Source organism: Halichoerus grypus, chromosome 6 (assembly GCF_964656455.1).
Source record: "Halichoerus grypus chromosome 6, mHalGry1.hap1.1, whole genome shotgun sequence".
Classification (NCBI taxonomy): Eukaryota; Metazoa; Chordata; class Mammalia; order Carnivora; family Phocidae; genus Halichoerus; species Halichoerus grypus.
This window is the reverse complement of record NC_135717.1, coordinates 145,381,338-145,397,702: the sequence shown is the minus strand read 5'-3', so window position 1 is coordinate 145,397,702 and position 16,365 is coordinate 145,381,338. Positions and strand designations below refer to the sequence as shown.

Sequence of the window (16,365 nt, the reverse complement as noted above, 5' to 3'; positions counted from 1 at the left end):
ACAGAATAAAGACCCCAGAAATAAACCAATTAGTTAATAGTCAATTAGTTTACAACAAAGGGGCCAAGAATATAAAATAGGGAAAGAACAGTTTCTTCAATAATTGGTATTGGGAAATCAGACAGCCACATGCAAAAAAATGAAGCTTGACCACTATCTTACAACATACACAAAAATTAACTCAAAATGGATTGAAGACTTGAACATAAGACCTGAAACCATAAAGCTCATAGAAGAAAACATAGGTGGTAAATTCCTTGACACGGGTCTTGGATGATTTTTTTTTTTTAATCTAACACCAAATGGAAAAGCAACAAAAGCAAAATAAACAAGTGGAACAATATCAAACTAAAAGCTTTGCACAGCAAAGGAAATTATGAACAAAATGAAAAGACAACCTACTGAATGGGATAAAATATTTGCAAATCACACGTCTGATAAGGGTCTAATATCCAAAATTTATAAAGAACTCCAACTCAATAGCAAAAATCCAGTCTGATTAAAAAATGGGCAGAAGATCTGAATAGACATTTTTCCAAAGAAGACATACAGATGGCCAACAGGCACATGAAAAGATGTTCAACATCATTAGTCATCAGAGAAATGCATATCAAAATCACTATGGGATATCACTTCACATCTGTTAAAATAGATATTATCAAAAAGACAAGAAATAACAAGTGTTGGCAAGGATATGGAGAGAAGGGAACCCTCTCACACTGTTGGTGGGAATGTAGATTGGTACAGCCACTATGGAAAATAGATAGAGGTTCCTCAAAAAATTAAAAATAGAAATACCTTATGACCTACCATTTCCACTTCAGGATATTTATTTAAAGAAAAAAAAAACCACTGACTTGAAAAGATATATGTACCCCCATGTTCATTCATTACAGCATTATTTGCAATAGCGAAGATATGGATACAACCTAAATGCCCACTGATGTGTGAAATGGATAAAACAATTGTGGTATTTAGATGTACAATGGAATATTATTCAGCCATAAAAAGAATGAAACCTTGCCATTTGTGACAACATGGATGGATCACAAGGGCATTATGCTAAGTGGAATAAGTCAGAAAAAGACAAATGTCATATGATCGATCTCTCTCTGTGGAATCTAAGAAAACTAAGCAAACAAGCCAAAACACAACTCATATATGCAGAGAGCAGAAGGGTGGTTATCAGAGAGAAAGGGGATGAGAGGGCAAATTGGGTAAGGGGGGATCAACTGTATAATGACAGATGATAACTAGATGTACTGTGGTGATCACTCATAGTGTTTTTTATACAAAAATCAAATTATGTTGTACCCCTGAAAGAAATATGTTATATATCAATTTTATCTCAAAAAAGAGAAATACTTCCAAACACACACACACACACACACACACACACACACAGACAAAAACAAAGGGAAGGTTTTAAAAAGTGGGTGAATCCTAACAATATTGATATTATAAAATAATACTATCTTAAGCCATTCCAAATACACACACACACACACACACACACACAATAAAATGCACGACAATAATAGCATATTAATCTGGGAGCAAGTAAATAAAGTTTAAATTTTCTAAGACCCTAGAACTGCTTTGAAAAAGTACCAAATAAATTTAGATTTGGTAAATCAAGAAGGCATGCTGTATCTACAGTAAACAAAAAGAATAGTAAAATAATATGTAACTGGTAATAGAAAGGAAAAATGAAATAATTTAAAAACTCAACTAAACCAAAAAGAGGCAAGAAAAGAGAAAAAAATAGAACAGGCAAAACAAATAGAATCGACAGACACAGATCAGGGGAACAGAAGATAAGATAGTAGATTTAAACTCAAATATATTAATAATTACACTTAATTATTAATTAAACTTAATTAGTTATTAGAGACCAAAGGCTAGAATCAAAGCTAAAATTTGTCAGGGAGTCTAGATAAAACAATAACAAAAGCAACACATTTTCACATTACATAAAAGAGATATACCAAAAATAGGACATGTAGAAATATTGTAAGTAAAAGGATAGAAAAAGATACGTTATGTACACACTAAACTAGTGATTCTCAAAGTATGGTCCAGAGACCAACCTCCTACAGACGCTTTTAAAGGTTCCATGGAGGCAAAACTATTTCATAATAATTCTAAGACGTTATTCGCCTTTTTCACTCTCATTTGCTCAAGAGTTCATAGTGGAGTTTTCCAGAGGCTACATGAGGTGTGATATTGTAGCAAATTGAATGCAGAAGGAAATACAGAAACCCAGCTGTCTTGAGTTAAGCTAGACATTAAAGAGATTTGCAAATATGTGTAACAATAACCCTTTTCTCACCATATCTTTTTGGTAAAAACTACATTTATTATTTATAAAACTATTACTAATGGAAAAGCTTTATTATCTTAAGCTCTGAATTAATAAATAAAAACAAAATTTTTCTCATTTTTTTTCTATACAGTAAATACTGATAGATATAACGTGCATAAATGAAAGCTGTTTAAGGCAGGTACTCAATAATTTTTACAAGCATAAAAAGATCTTGAGTCCAAAAGAAAGCTAGTTTTGGTAATATCAGACACAGAAGTCTAAGGCAGAAAGCTTTACTACAGATAAAGAGGGACATTTAAAAATGATAAAATAGGTCAATTCAAAAGAAATATATAACAATTATAAATTTATGTAAAACAAATAGCATGGCCTCAAAAATATTTAAAGCAAAAAAAATAGGCTCTAAGAATAAAGATCTACAACCCACAATCATCATAGGAGTCATGTATATAGTTTTTCTCTATGACTATGCTAATTACATGGTCAGTAGCACATGTTAATTACAGGCATTATGGCATTATAAAAAACGAATAGGCTCTGAGGCAGACGGTCCATGAATTTCAGGTCTATTCCAAAAAATAGCTGTGTGAATATAAACAAGTTACCTAACTTCTCTGAGTCTTTGTTCCTTTATTTGTGGAGTGAGGGTGATTTTGCGTTATTGGGAGGATTAAAAACAATATTTTAAAGTAGCTTGTACAACACTTTCAGATATTGGGTACTAAAAATAATAGCTATTATTGTTTCCTAACAATTATCCTCAATGAAAAGTAGTTAAAAAACTCTAACTGTTGTGGCCAAATAAGACTTCAAAGACAAATATTTGAGCTAAACTTTGAAGAAGAAATAGGATATCAGTACACACTTAAAAAAAAGTCTGTATACAATTGATTAAACAGTAATTTGATCAAGTCAATGCACTTGGCTCAAAAAGGGGATCTAGATGGGAAGGAAGTTAGAATAAGTTGCCACCCTTCCTCTTTTAATCTTACAAGTTCTTTGCTATCAAATGAAGGATAGTAACTGAGCAAAATAGACTTAGAGCAAGCCTTACCTTAGAATACCATTACTTTCTCAACATCTCAAAGAAAATGATTCTTTCCCAGTCACCATTTCTATTTTGTCCACTCCCCATCCCAAATAAAACAAAACAGTAGCCACAAAAATATTCAAGAGCTTCTTGCAAATTATGTAAATATAACAAATATAAAGTATCACTTAAATACTCTTGAGTCCACTGCTTCAATATATTATTAACTCTTTAAAAGTTTACTATGTCCCAAAAAATAGAACTGAAGCCAAGTGTGTTTATCCCTCAAAGGGCCCTTGCCCATGGCAAAATTAGCATTTGGCTATACTTGCTACAAATATCTATTTCAAAGAATTCCTCCCACAGAAATGAGCCAATGGTCTAATAAGACATTCCTGCCACAGTGGGGGAAAAACCTCTCCTGTAAGGAACAGCAAAACTAAAGATGTTAAATTAGGCTGGGTTTTCACTAAATAAGTGTTTGGTAAAGGTCTACCTCCTTCAGCTGCTCAATGATTGCTATGTTTGACAGTTACATGCAAATATGCTGAGTTGCACTTAAGATTTTTAGTTTCAATGCAAAAGTTCTTCAGTATCATACATGTTGTGTGGAAACAAGAATACTAAAACAGGAATCAGACAACTTGGATTCTAGCCCCACCTCTGGTAGGAGTTTGATGAAAATTATGTGGGTCTGTTTTTTCATCTGTAAACTCTTAAAGAGCTGAAATTGGCAGATCTGTAAAATCCCTTTCAGCTTTATACTGGGCATTGTTGCATTTCAAAACTGAAGAGTAAGCTAGCACCATCTAGTGGAATATAAGAAATTCACTAAGTATACAGTAGTGAAAAGCATTTCTACAAGCAAAATAACCAGAGCTTTATTTTATTTTACTTCATTAATTTTTTCTAGTGTTCCAAAGACAACATCGGGTAGCAAGTATTAAGCCAGGCACACTTCCCCTATGAGTCAAGACAGTAATCAAGCCTATGTGAAAATGTTGCATTATTTCAATATCTTTCATACTTATAATATTAGTGTCACTTTTCCAGAAAGCAGTATTATCTGAAAATAAAACATCAGGGGAAAAAAGTCTCTTAATACTTCTATTTACAATGGTATTTTCTAGGAATGTATCACCTGAAATTTATAAATTAACAAATTAATTGCTGGCATTAAAGAAAGATGTTTTTTCAGATTAAAGTTTTCTTCACATAGCGGAGATAGAAGCTTCATGAATGAGAAGACAAAAATAATTATTTGCTCTTACACATCAACATCATACTTATTTTCATTTTTACTCAAAATTCAATAAATGAAATACAGCAATTTATTCCCATTCTCTTTTCTCTATGTAAATATCACTAGATAATCTTGGTAAAAGTCAGGATACTCATTTGTTTTGCTTATTGCTGCATCCTCAGCAATATTCTAGTACTGTGTTCTAGTGCCTGGAAAAGTGCTTACACATAGTAGGTGCTCAATAAATTTGCTCATTAACAAATTTATTAATCAATAAACCTTAAAATCATTACTTTTTTCTGCATAAAGAGTTTTAATATACTCTAATAAAATAGTAATAATCTTAAATGTTAAATTCATATCTATTGGAGAGGCAGTGGAATGAGGGAATTAAAAAATCAGATACTAGGGATAGAATGCTGAGTTTCAAATCCTGGCTCTATCATTTACTAATTTATCTTAGATAATTTATTTAACCTCTCTGTGCCTCAATTATTACCGGAGTGGGGGGGGAAAGCATTTAATAGTAACTAACTCATAGCGTTTATAGGAAAAGCAAATGAGTTAAACGTATATAGTACATAAATATATGGTGGTTTAAAAAAATTATCTATTGCTATATTTATTATATTAAGTTGTATTTTTTCTGTAAGAAAATTTATAAAATAATTTCGTCATATGGCATGAATTTTTTCAGATTAATTTACTTTCAGGATGTTTCTCTTAAAAAGTCAATAAAATCCAACATAAAAATGGAAGAAACAAAGAAAACTAGATTACAAATTATAAATCACCTATTTTTCATTTGCTTTGGCTATTTGTTAAAAAATGAAGTCAAAAATACTACCTCAAAATATGAAAAACTTCTCACAGATATTCAACATCCATTCAAGGAATGTTTTTCCATATTACTTCTGGAAAACAAAATGTTTTGCCAATTTTACCTGAAACTTACTTATGGGAAATTTCAGGCAAAAGAAAGCATGAAATATCATAATGATATCATAACCTTAAAATTTAAACTGCAAATCACCCAAACTAAATTGACTTATAAAAGATAGTACAGGAAAAAAGAACTTCCAGAGGAAAAAAAACATAAAACATTTTAGATTATAAAAAGTATGATAAAATCTGTTGTCTGATTAAAATAAATCCATATTTAAAATTATCAACTAAAGTGAAGCTTAATAAATTAAAATTAAGCAATTATTTTGACATTCAAAATATGCAAGAATAACTCCAGATCAAATCAAAATATTCTATAATCAAAAACGTGCTACCCAAATAGAACCAATTATAGAAAATAATATTAAAATGTTATATGGTAGTCTTTAAATTAGCCACAGCACACAATATGTTTAAACATTAAATTAAACATACTTAATTTTTATTAAATTAAAAATACATAATTAACTTTACATAACTTTCAATGTGTAGAATTACATTTTATTTGTTACTTTTAAAAAGTATACTTTACATTGTGTTTCTATTTCTGTAATTAAACAGTTTCATTAGAATGGAAAACATTTAGCATAAATAACTTCAAATGAATTGCCTTAAACAGACTGACACAGTTCCTATTCTGATTCACTTAAATGCAATGAAATTCAAATAAAAATGTGCATTAATGTTTTCTAATAAAAAGTAATTAAAGCTAATCCTACATATTAGCTACTGCAATAACTACAGCTTAGTAAGAATTAGGAACAAATTAAACTTGAAACTACAAATGTAGAATACATGGTATTGCTTCCAATTTTATTTCACCTCCTTAAGAAATATTATAGCATGGAATAGTAACCTATTAACTTATAAACACAAATCTATCTTTGTGCCCCTTCATAAGAGTTCTTAGCATCAATACATCATTGAAAGACAAAATCTATGCTTTTCCCTTAGCTCAACCAGAATCTCTGTAAGCAGTTCCTGAAGATGAAAAACAGACTCCAAACAGTCTTCAGAAAATCTACTTTTTCATGTACACTCTTCTCACACTCAATAAATACAGTGTTTTCATTGTACCCAACAGACAGCAAAGATGTCTTTTACCTTATTTGCTCTGTACTACATAAAGATACCTCAAGTACATCAATTAATACTATGGCAGTTTCCACATAAATCTTGCAGATATCCTATCCCAGGAAATCCACTGGTTACAAGAAATCCCATACAGCCCTGCTGGCAATGAAAATGAAGTGAATGGGAGTTGAAGCATTTCTTCTCACAATCAGCCTTTTTCTTTTTTTTAAGCTTGCTTCAGTGTGTGCCAATATAGCAACATACATTATCAGTGCACTTGCCTTCATTCCAACAACAACAAAATTATTTCTGTCTTTTAAACTGAAATTTTAAAATAAAAAATTGTATCAAAAGTACCACTATTTCCATACAGAAGAAAATATGAGTAGTCCCAAAGCAAGCAGCACAGACACACAGGCAAATAAACACATTAAAGAATATTACACATTTTATTTTCAAAAGTGTGCCTTGAAATGTCTGTAAAAGCTTGCTTTGTGAAAACAACTATAATTTTCCCATATTAAAAAAAAAAAAAAATCAGAGATGACGGTGACTGCCTTGATCCAACTTTCCCCATAACTCCTCTAGAAATTCATAACAAACAACAATAAATAAAAATACCCCAATCTATCTTTCCAGTGTAAATGGGAGAGGAAGAAATTACAAGCTGAATTTTTCTAAGTGGGGTAGTTAAGTATCCATGACCAACACAATCCAGGCTAAATCCACACTGGTACAGAAGGAATCCCACGGAAACTGGATGGATAAATAAGAAATGGAGGTGCTCCAGTGGTGGAAGAACCCAGGTAATATCAACAAGGCCTTCTTCCAGAAAGGGAACATCATCCCAAGTGGGATGACAGTACTAACACCAAGGATGTAAGTTGAATTACAAATGCAAATGGCCATGCTCTATATGAAACAAAAACATTTAAAATTGGATCAAAAAATAAAACCCAAATCTATGCTGTGTATAAGTACACACCTAAAACAAAGAGTTTCTAAAGTTTTGTGGGTTTTTTTTTTAATGGCCAAGTAGGCAAATACAAACAAACAAACAAAAAAATGTTGTCAGGCAAGGTAGAATTTAGTCTCAAAACATTAAAGAGACAAAGAAGGACACATAAATTTCAATAAAGATAACACAGTTAAGAATATCTACAAAACAGCATGGAGCAACACTCAAAAAATGGAAACCAAAGGATATATAAAATATATAAAAATATATATACAAAAAGAAATAGGCTGATTAATAATAAACATATTTATACTAGCTCAACTCAGTCTTTGAAGATCTAAAACAAATGATCACCAAGGTAGATCATAAAGATAAAAATATAAACTCTATATTCCAATTAAAAACACAATGACCTCTTTTCACGTGCACATGAAACGTTCCTGAAAATTGACCATATATTAGAAAATCACAATAAGTTCCAAAAAGCAGAAATGGCACAAAGATAATTCTCTCACTATAATGCAATAAAACTAAAAAGAATAACAGCAACAACACAAAATGGTCTTACCATATAGAAATTTTAAATCTTAGCTAAAAGGCAAAATACATCATAAAATTGTAGAACTGATGAAAACACAGAAGTTACGGGCCAAGCAGTGCTCACAGAAAAATTTATAGACTTAAGTATTTATGTTAACAAGAGTGAAAAAGAATAAAAATTTTTAAAAAATTAAATATTTAACTCAGAAATAGAAGGAACAAAATAATAGAAGAAAAGTGGAAGAAACTGGCATTAATGTGTATTAGTGGTAGGAGTGCAAAATCGTTTAACCCATAAAATGTGCCTGGCACTATTTTCCTAAATTACAGATGTCCTTTGCACCAGCAATATACATTGCAGAAAATTAATCTAAAGATATAACTGGTAAAGTATAAAATGATATAAGTATCAGATTACTTATTATGGCAAATGTGGAAGACCAGAAACCATCCAATGTTGATCAACCAGGAACCAGTGGAATAAAACCTGATTGATCCACAAAATCGAAGACTATGAAGCCATGGAAAAAGAATGCTCTGAACTCCATAACATGTTGTTAAGTGAAAAAAAAGCAAGATAAAGGACAGTACTTAAAATATTCTATATTCTATATTTTAATCCTAGAATTAGGATTAGTATATATACATATATTTCTTAGATATATGTGTGTATATATATTTGTATGTACAAACATACACATAAGTGATACATATATTATTAAATACATATATAGATGTTATATGTGCATATATACAAAAACATCTATATATAAAAGTATATCGGAGAACAGAGTGAAAAGGACAGGGATGAAAGATCAATCTCTTTGAGTATGCCTTTTTAAATGTAGTTTGGCTTTGAAACATATATTTGTTTTATATATCAAAAATAAAATTAAATCAAATGGGAAAAGTAACTTACTTCCACTGCCCCATCTACTCCCATCCCACTCCCTGAAATTTCAGTCCAGACCACATTTCCTAATAATTTTAGGATGAGGAGGTAGAAAAGATAGTACCTTTTAGGTGTCCAAAAATTTAAGCTATTAGTATTGTACCAGAGTTAAATTTTTATCTAGTTCCTGACTTTTTAGCAATCCTTGATAATTCATTAACCATTATTTAAGCTCCTATCAAGTCCCTTGAGAATCTCACAAATTTAAATAAAAAATAACAGAGAATTTTAAGCCAGGTAGTAAGAAATATAATGAGATTTTTACTTTAGAATTATCACACTGCTAACAGTATAGTGGTAAGCTGAAGTTGAGTTTCAGTAGGAAGAAGAGGGAAGTTGGGTACTAAAAAGTGAAAGCATGAACAGAATACCTTCACAAAACTTGACAGCAAAGGGTAAGAGAGATGACGCAACGGTAGAAGTAAATGGCAAAGGAACTGTCTCACATATGACAGGTGATAAAGCATCAGAGGAGACTGACAATTATATTTATAGAAAACAGGACTGGCCTTAAGAAAAGACATTTTCATTGCTGAATTACATGGATTATAAAGTATGAGGGTGGAAACAGATATAGATAAATAGGGATACAGATATACAGATGGAGAGATGGAAAAGATTAGGGAGATTCAAACCGATGAATTCTTTCTTTCATGCCTTATCTAAAAAAGGAAAGGTTAGTACAAGCAGTGTAGAAAGCAAGGAAAGGAGTGATGACAGGGATTTTTAGGAAACAGATATGACAGTTTCTAAGTGCAGAAAGCACAGAATCCATACAAATATGATGGCACAGAACCAGGGTATTATATTCTCCAGTAGAGCTCAGATGACCACTGGTTAGAAAAAAAGGAATAGGTTAGTGAATATACTAATTTAAGGAGCCACTGATAACTAGCCATTTGCCAGTGGTGAGAGCATATTTCCTTTATATATACTAAAAATAATCTTATTTCTTTCATGCATTTGGATAAAAGATTAAATAAGTATGGCATAAATAAAATAAGCAAATTAATAATGGCGGCCTATTCTTGAAAAGGAATAAATGAAACAAAATGTAATCATGAGAAATAAATGTCAATAAGTTCAAATTCCCTTGTTCTTACCAATTCGAGTGATTTTATTATGTGAGAGTTCAAGATTTTGGATATTAGTACAGCCATCCAAACCATGAAAAGAAGTCAGTTGATTTTTATTAAGAAGAACAACACAGAGATTTTCCAAATTTTCACAATTGATAGTCTCAATATGGTTTTCCTAAGACAAAGAACAAATGCCATTAGTTTTAGTTCAATGACTTATTAATGGAACATTTAAAGCTTACAAAAAGAGGAAGGATGAGAGATGATCTCCAAGTAAATAACCGAATCTCTGACTTTTAAGGCAAATATGCAGAATGTTATACTATCTAGATGAAAATATTAAGTAACCTAATAAATAATTAACTGATTTTATATTTATTAATCTTTGAAAATACAGAAAATACAGAAGATCATGTAACAAAATATTTCAAACAATCTAAATGAACAAAAATGAACACTAGGTCATAGTTGCTTTAAAACTGTTACAGAAACCAAACACTGAAAAAGTTGAAATCTCCCTATTTCCCCTTCCTCAGTCCCTTTTGCTCCCTTCCTCTCCAAAGAACACCAATATTGTGAATTAGGTATGAATCTCATGTACAGTTTTATACTTTTACTACACATATATCTCTGCAATATATAATATTGGTTTCAGTGTCAAGATCATGTCTAGGATGTAACAGCAATTTTATTTTTTAAGACCTCAGAAAAATAAATGGGCTTTTAAGAATCTTGTGTGTAGTCCCACGGCATCCCTCTCAAAAATATTTATAAGCATAGCCATTGTCTAATGGAGTGAACTTAATAAGAAGCATAAGAAATCCACAAAGTTTTCAAAGAAAATCATGTTGGTGGAAACACTGACTGTGTGAACTGAAAAGAATGTAAGTAAAATGAAAAGAAGCTTCTAGCCTACCCGCCCCCCACCCCACCCCATCTGCTATGGGAAATGAAACACGCTTAGGAAAATTCTCAGCTGCAAATAGTACATCTTATGGAAAAAGAAGTATTCCTTGAAAATGTCAAAACCCCAGTGGGCAGAACCAAGGGTCATAGAAAACCATTTTCGTTGAGCAGAACCGAGTCCTTATTAAGGAAATGATGATATGTGCTCAGCTATGGAATAGGGACACTATGAGCTTCTTATTTTCTTTCATTGTGAATGGGAATAGCTATTGTAATTAATCAAGCCTATCTCACCACTGTATGTGAGTGTGTGTGTGTGGGCGGGGGAACAGGAGGAGAGAAGATACTTTTCATTTTATCTCACAGATCTCTGAGTTGAAAGAACTCTATCTGAGCAGATCATTTCCACTTGGATCTGATTTAGATGAGAAAATTTTGTTTTTCAAGTCTAAGTCTGACGCCACAAGATGATGAGACTTGGAGGTCTCTGGAACATGAGTGTATTTTGAATGTGGGAAGGATGTGACTCCTTAGGAGCCAGAGGGTAGATTGTGGTAGACTGTTACTTTGATAGGCCCCAATAAACCTCAAAACCCAATATTCACAAATCCACCCAGCTCCCTCCCACACAAATTCAGGTTTGGCCAATAGAACATTAGCTAGCATGATGCCAGCAGATGCTTGATAAACACTTGCATATTGGAGCTTGTCTTTTTGGAATGCTCACTCTTGGGATTAAGTCACTCTGTAGAGAAGCCCCAAAATGGAAGAGACTGAGACACAGACACAGAGAGAGAGAGAAAGAGAGAGAAGGAAAGAAAGAGAGATTGAAATTCTAACCTCCCAAGGCACCAGACAAGTAAGGCATTTTGGACATTCCAGCCCCCACTTCAAATTACGTAAAAGACCCAGGCAACAAAACATGAAGCAGAAGACCCAGACAAGCCTGGCCTCAATTCATGGCTGGCCCACAGAACCATGAGCAATTAAATTGGTGGTTGTTTTAATTTACTAAGTAATGTCATTTGTCATACAGCAAAAAGTAACAAAGACAATAACTACATCATCTGCAAATAGAGATAAGTGATTTTCCAGGCCATACTTCCTAATCCTCTTTCCTCAATGGTTCTCACAAATTTTGTTTGATCCTTGACATCTTTAGAACCCAAGTTACAGGTAATATAGTAACTATTTCTTCAAAATTGTCATTGCTGAAATATAAACATAAATCCATTTTCTATTTTATTATAGGATAAACAATGAGGAGAACAGAGGACATACCTGGGCATCAATGTGCTTCAGGTTTTTGCAGTTACTCAGGCTGTGCAAAGAAATCAACCCACAGCGTCGAAGAGACAAAAACTGAAGATTTGGACACTCTGCTAGTGTGGAGAGACTACAACCTGGCAAATCTTGAAATGTAACTGTTGTGACCTAGAGAATTCAAGAAAATGGGAGTATATAACATTATCTAACAATAATGAATATAAACTATATCAGCCTTGCAAAATTCTTTTTAAAAATTCATCAAAAAAACTAATGATATATACTGAAAATTGCATTTGTTAACAATTCACTTTCAATTAAGCTATCTGGGCCTCCTTTGTTCCTCACATAGAAAGGCAAAATAATGCTATCATCCATGACCAATTCAAGTTCAAAAGTAATATGCATAGAAGCAATAATATAATCATCTATTAGCTCACTCGCTGATTTTTCACCAAATTCACTTTCTGTGTGAATTATTTTGGCACTGTTTTCAAGATTGTACTACATAAATGCTTAAGATCTGTGTTTGACAGTATCCTAATACCTGGATACTAACAGGAGCCACAATATGTCCGGGGGTAGATTCTGTGTCCAACCTGCCATGATTTAATTAAAATGGCTCAACTACCTTCCAAAAACAAAGAAAGTTTGAGAAATTATAGAACCTGTAATAAATAGGACCATGCAATAATAATTAAACCATGTAATAAAAATAGCTTTCTATTACAAGTCCGCTGGTGTGAATCATTCCTTACTGTTGAATAATGTAATATACCCAGAGCATATAGAATCTGTAATATAACAGCATGAATGGTATTTTTTTCTGTATTTTCAAACACTTTGAAGACCATATTATGAGATTTCTTATTATTGAAATATCACTGTGGACTCAATACTTCACAAAGCTTTCTTCTTAAAGAATTTTTCTATCGTTTTGGTTTTAGTCTTTTTAACTAAAGAAAATTCAGTATCAAAGAATGTACTCAACTCTACAGTATATATAGTAAGGACTACACTTATAGTTGCACAAGAATATGTCAGATAACAGGAATAGTTTTGGATTACTGAAAAGAACTCTACTTATTAAACTCAAGAGCTCTAATATAAAGAAAATGGCAGAGAAATAAATATAGTATGTTGGTTCTTCACTATAATTAAGTCCATGCACTGAAATAACTATATATGTTAAGGGGCGCCTGGGTGGCTCAGTCATTAAGCCTCTGCCTTCGGCTCAGGTCATGATCGAGCCCCGCATCGGGCTCCCTGCTCGGCGGCAGGCCTGCTTCTCCCTCTTCCACCCCCCCTGCTTGTGTTCCCTCTCTCTCGCTGTATCTCTCTCTGTCAAATAAATAAATAAATAAATCTTAAAAAAAAAAAAACTATATATGTTAAATCATTTTATAGTAAGAATACTTTCATATTGTCATATCAAAAATCCTAAGGCCAGGTTTCCCATGTACTGAAAAACAATTTTAATATTATTAGCTTTATAGGAAGAGTCTAGTATATATCATACTGAAACAGAAATTTAAAAAATGTTCTATTGAAATTGAAAGCATTATTGCTTCAGAAAAAGCTAGAAAAAGTATGAGAGTCTTAAGTACAGTAACTCCTCTTCATTCGGATCATTTCCTGTGCACTAAATTAAACTAAAAGTTTCAAATTTACATATTTATGTAAGTGAATGGGAAGACCATATGTTCCTGGAGATATAAAGAAGGGATTAAGTCCACTCCTTGGCTTTGAGTAGAAAAAGTAATAAACAATATTTTTCAAACTTCAGGTGAATAAGTTTCTCATTTCATAATTATTTCAGGAATTTCTCAGTTATTCATAGTCTAAAATAACTTTTGAAACAAATGTATATTTTATGGTTTTTCAGAAAGAAAAATATTCATCCATTTGTGTCAAGAAAACCACTGTGTATTACCCATTTAATTTGTCCGCAAAGAGAACCTATAAATTCTGTAACTGGGAAGCTAGCTGTATACTAACAAGTGAACACGCTATTTAGAACTAAGCACTTAAAAACCAAAAACTCCACAACCGTAGCTTTATAGTAACAAATGCTCCTCTACCTTCTAATTTATATTATCCTGCCTGACGTAATCATATGCTGCTTAAAGTCACCTACGTAAACGGTTACGTTCTAGTTTTTATGATGTGGTAATTTCTCTAGCTTAGTTTAATTACAGTATAGGAGTGACAAACGCTGCAGTGTCCTTATTAATGGTATCTACTTTTGAATATAAGGCATTTCATAATATTTCCTCCTCCCTTTTATGGAAGATTTTTAAAATTTCCTTATGGTACAGTAATTTATTATCTATCTTACCCTTGGTTTTTCCAAACATATGAGATCAAAATTAATTTTTATATTAATCATTTATGGATACATGCATGACAGTAACCATATAAATAAAGCTGCTTTATGCTCCAAATATTAAGGTCAATATAGAATTAGTACTCACAATGTGTTCATCACTGCATGGGCAGCCTGAAAAAGAGCAACTGGAGCATAGTGGATGTTCACTAAATGTTTCAGAAATAAATGAATGATAAACTGCCCTGTGGCAAAACTAAAATGTAGCATTCATAGTTTCTTTCCTTAATAAAGGGTAATATAAAGATATTTCAAAAACTAATGTTTTCTTGAAAATGAACTGTTCTACCTATAGAACTTATGACTCGTTCATTATATTTTAATAAAAGATAACAAATCAATTTATTACTTAATCATCTATATTTCCCTAAATCCTTGACAGATCATGGTACATAAAATGACCTAAAATAGCTATGTAATTTTAGAGATTTCACTTTCAATTATTCTTGAGTTCAATACAAGGAGTGCCAGTCCTTTATGGTAAACTGTAATTACAAAAATAGGGAAAGCAGTGACTCTTGGTTTTGCTTTTTGCAGAACATCTGTTCAGTGATAAAATCTTAAATCTCTTCAATCTGAAGAAATAATACTTTAAAAATCAGCTGCAAAGAGACTGAATCTGAGGTATGATTACTAGATTAAATGAAGCAGACTCTAACTTCTAGTAGCTCATGTACCATTACAATACCAGTTTATTACAATTTGCCTTGTATAAGGGACGTGAGACATTCTTATCTAAAAGTTAATCAACAGCTAAAATGTTATCCTTCATGCCATGTTATAAAGCCATATTAAAAAATCCTTAAGTTCAGTACCTTTTTTATGATTATTTAAAGCAAGTTATCGATAGTAGCAAGATAGCAAAAATAAAACAAAAATGAATTAGAACACTAAAACTAGAAAAAATACATATATTAGTTGTCAAGAATCTTTGCTTGAGATCCAAGTTTGACAACAGACTAGACTATATTCATCATATATGTTATTTTAAAATTCAACAATCCTATCCAATAGATACTGTTCTTCCCAGTTTATAGAAGACAAAACTGAAGCTCAAAAAGGTCAAGCACCTTGCCCAACAACCAGGAAATGGCAGAAATAAAATCAGGACCCTGATCTTACTTGATACAGGGCTTGTTAGTACTTTATTGAATTATACTCAAATAATTTTTACATTAATTTCCTTTTTAATTAATAGAGTCTAAATTGTGAAGCTAGCAGTAATATGGAGATAAGATTAACATTCAGTTGGACTTATTTATTCATCCATTTGTCCATCCTCCCACTCATCCACCCACAGTCAAGTAATGAAAACCACTATTGCCTGACAAATTGTAAAGAAGTATAGTCAAGAGGCAGACCGGATTTCAGGTGCTGAAGGCTGAAAGTGAGAGATTAATATAAGCAAAATGAATTCATCACTGGGTGAAATTCTAGAGGAGTAAACTTTTCTCTTCTAAAGGTCTTCTCTAGAAGGACCTTCCAAAGATGGCAGTGGATGATCAAGATAAGGATAAAGATGTGAAGCTAAGAGATTAGAAAATCAAAGTAAGAGAGTCATGGGTCAGTAGCAATAGTGAATAAAGACACCAATATAAACCATCTCCCAGGGTCATTAAAAGATGGTATTTTATAACACTTCTGCATTTATAGACACATT

The 16,365-nt window shown here is 32.1% G+C and overlaps 1 protein-coding gene across 1 annotated transcript in view; it reads right to left on the bottom strand.

The window, feature by feature from the left end:
* The window catches only part of LRRIQ1 (leucine rich repeats and IQ motif containing 1), a 192,074-nt gene that overhangs the window by 150,863 nt on the left and 24,846 nt on the right, over window positions 1-16,365 (bottom strand). Inside the window, 2 exon segments of the mRNA XM_078074184.1 lie at window positions 10,172-10,322; window positions 12,335-12,487. Of these exon segments, the coding sequence (XP_077930310.1) occupies window positions 10,172-10,322; window positions 12,335-12,487 (304 nt within the window).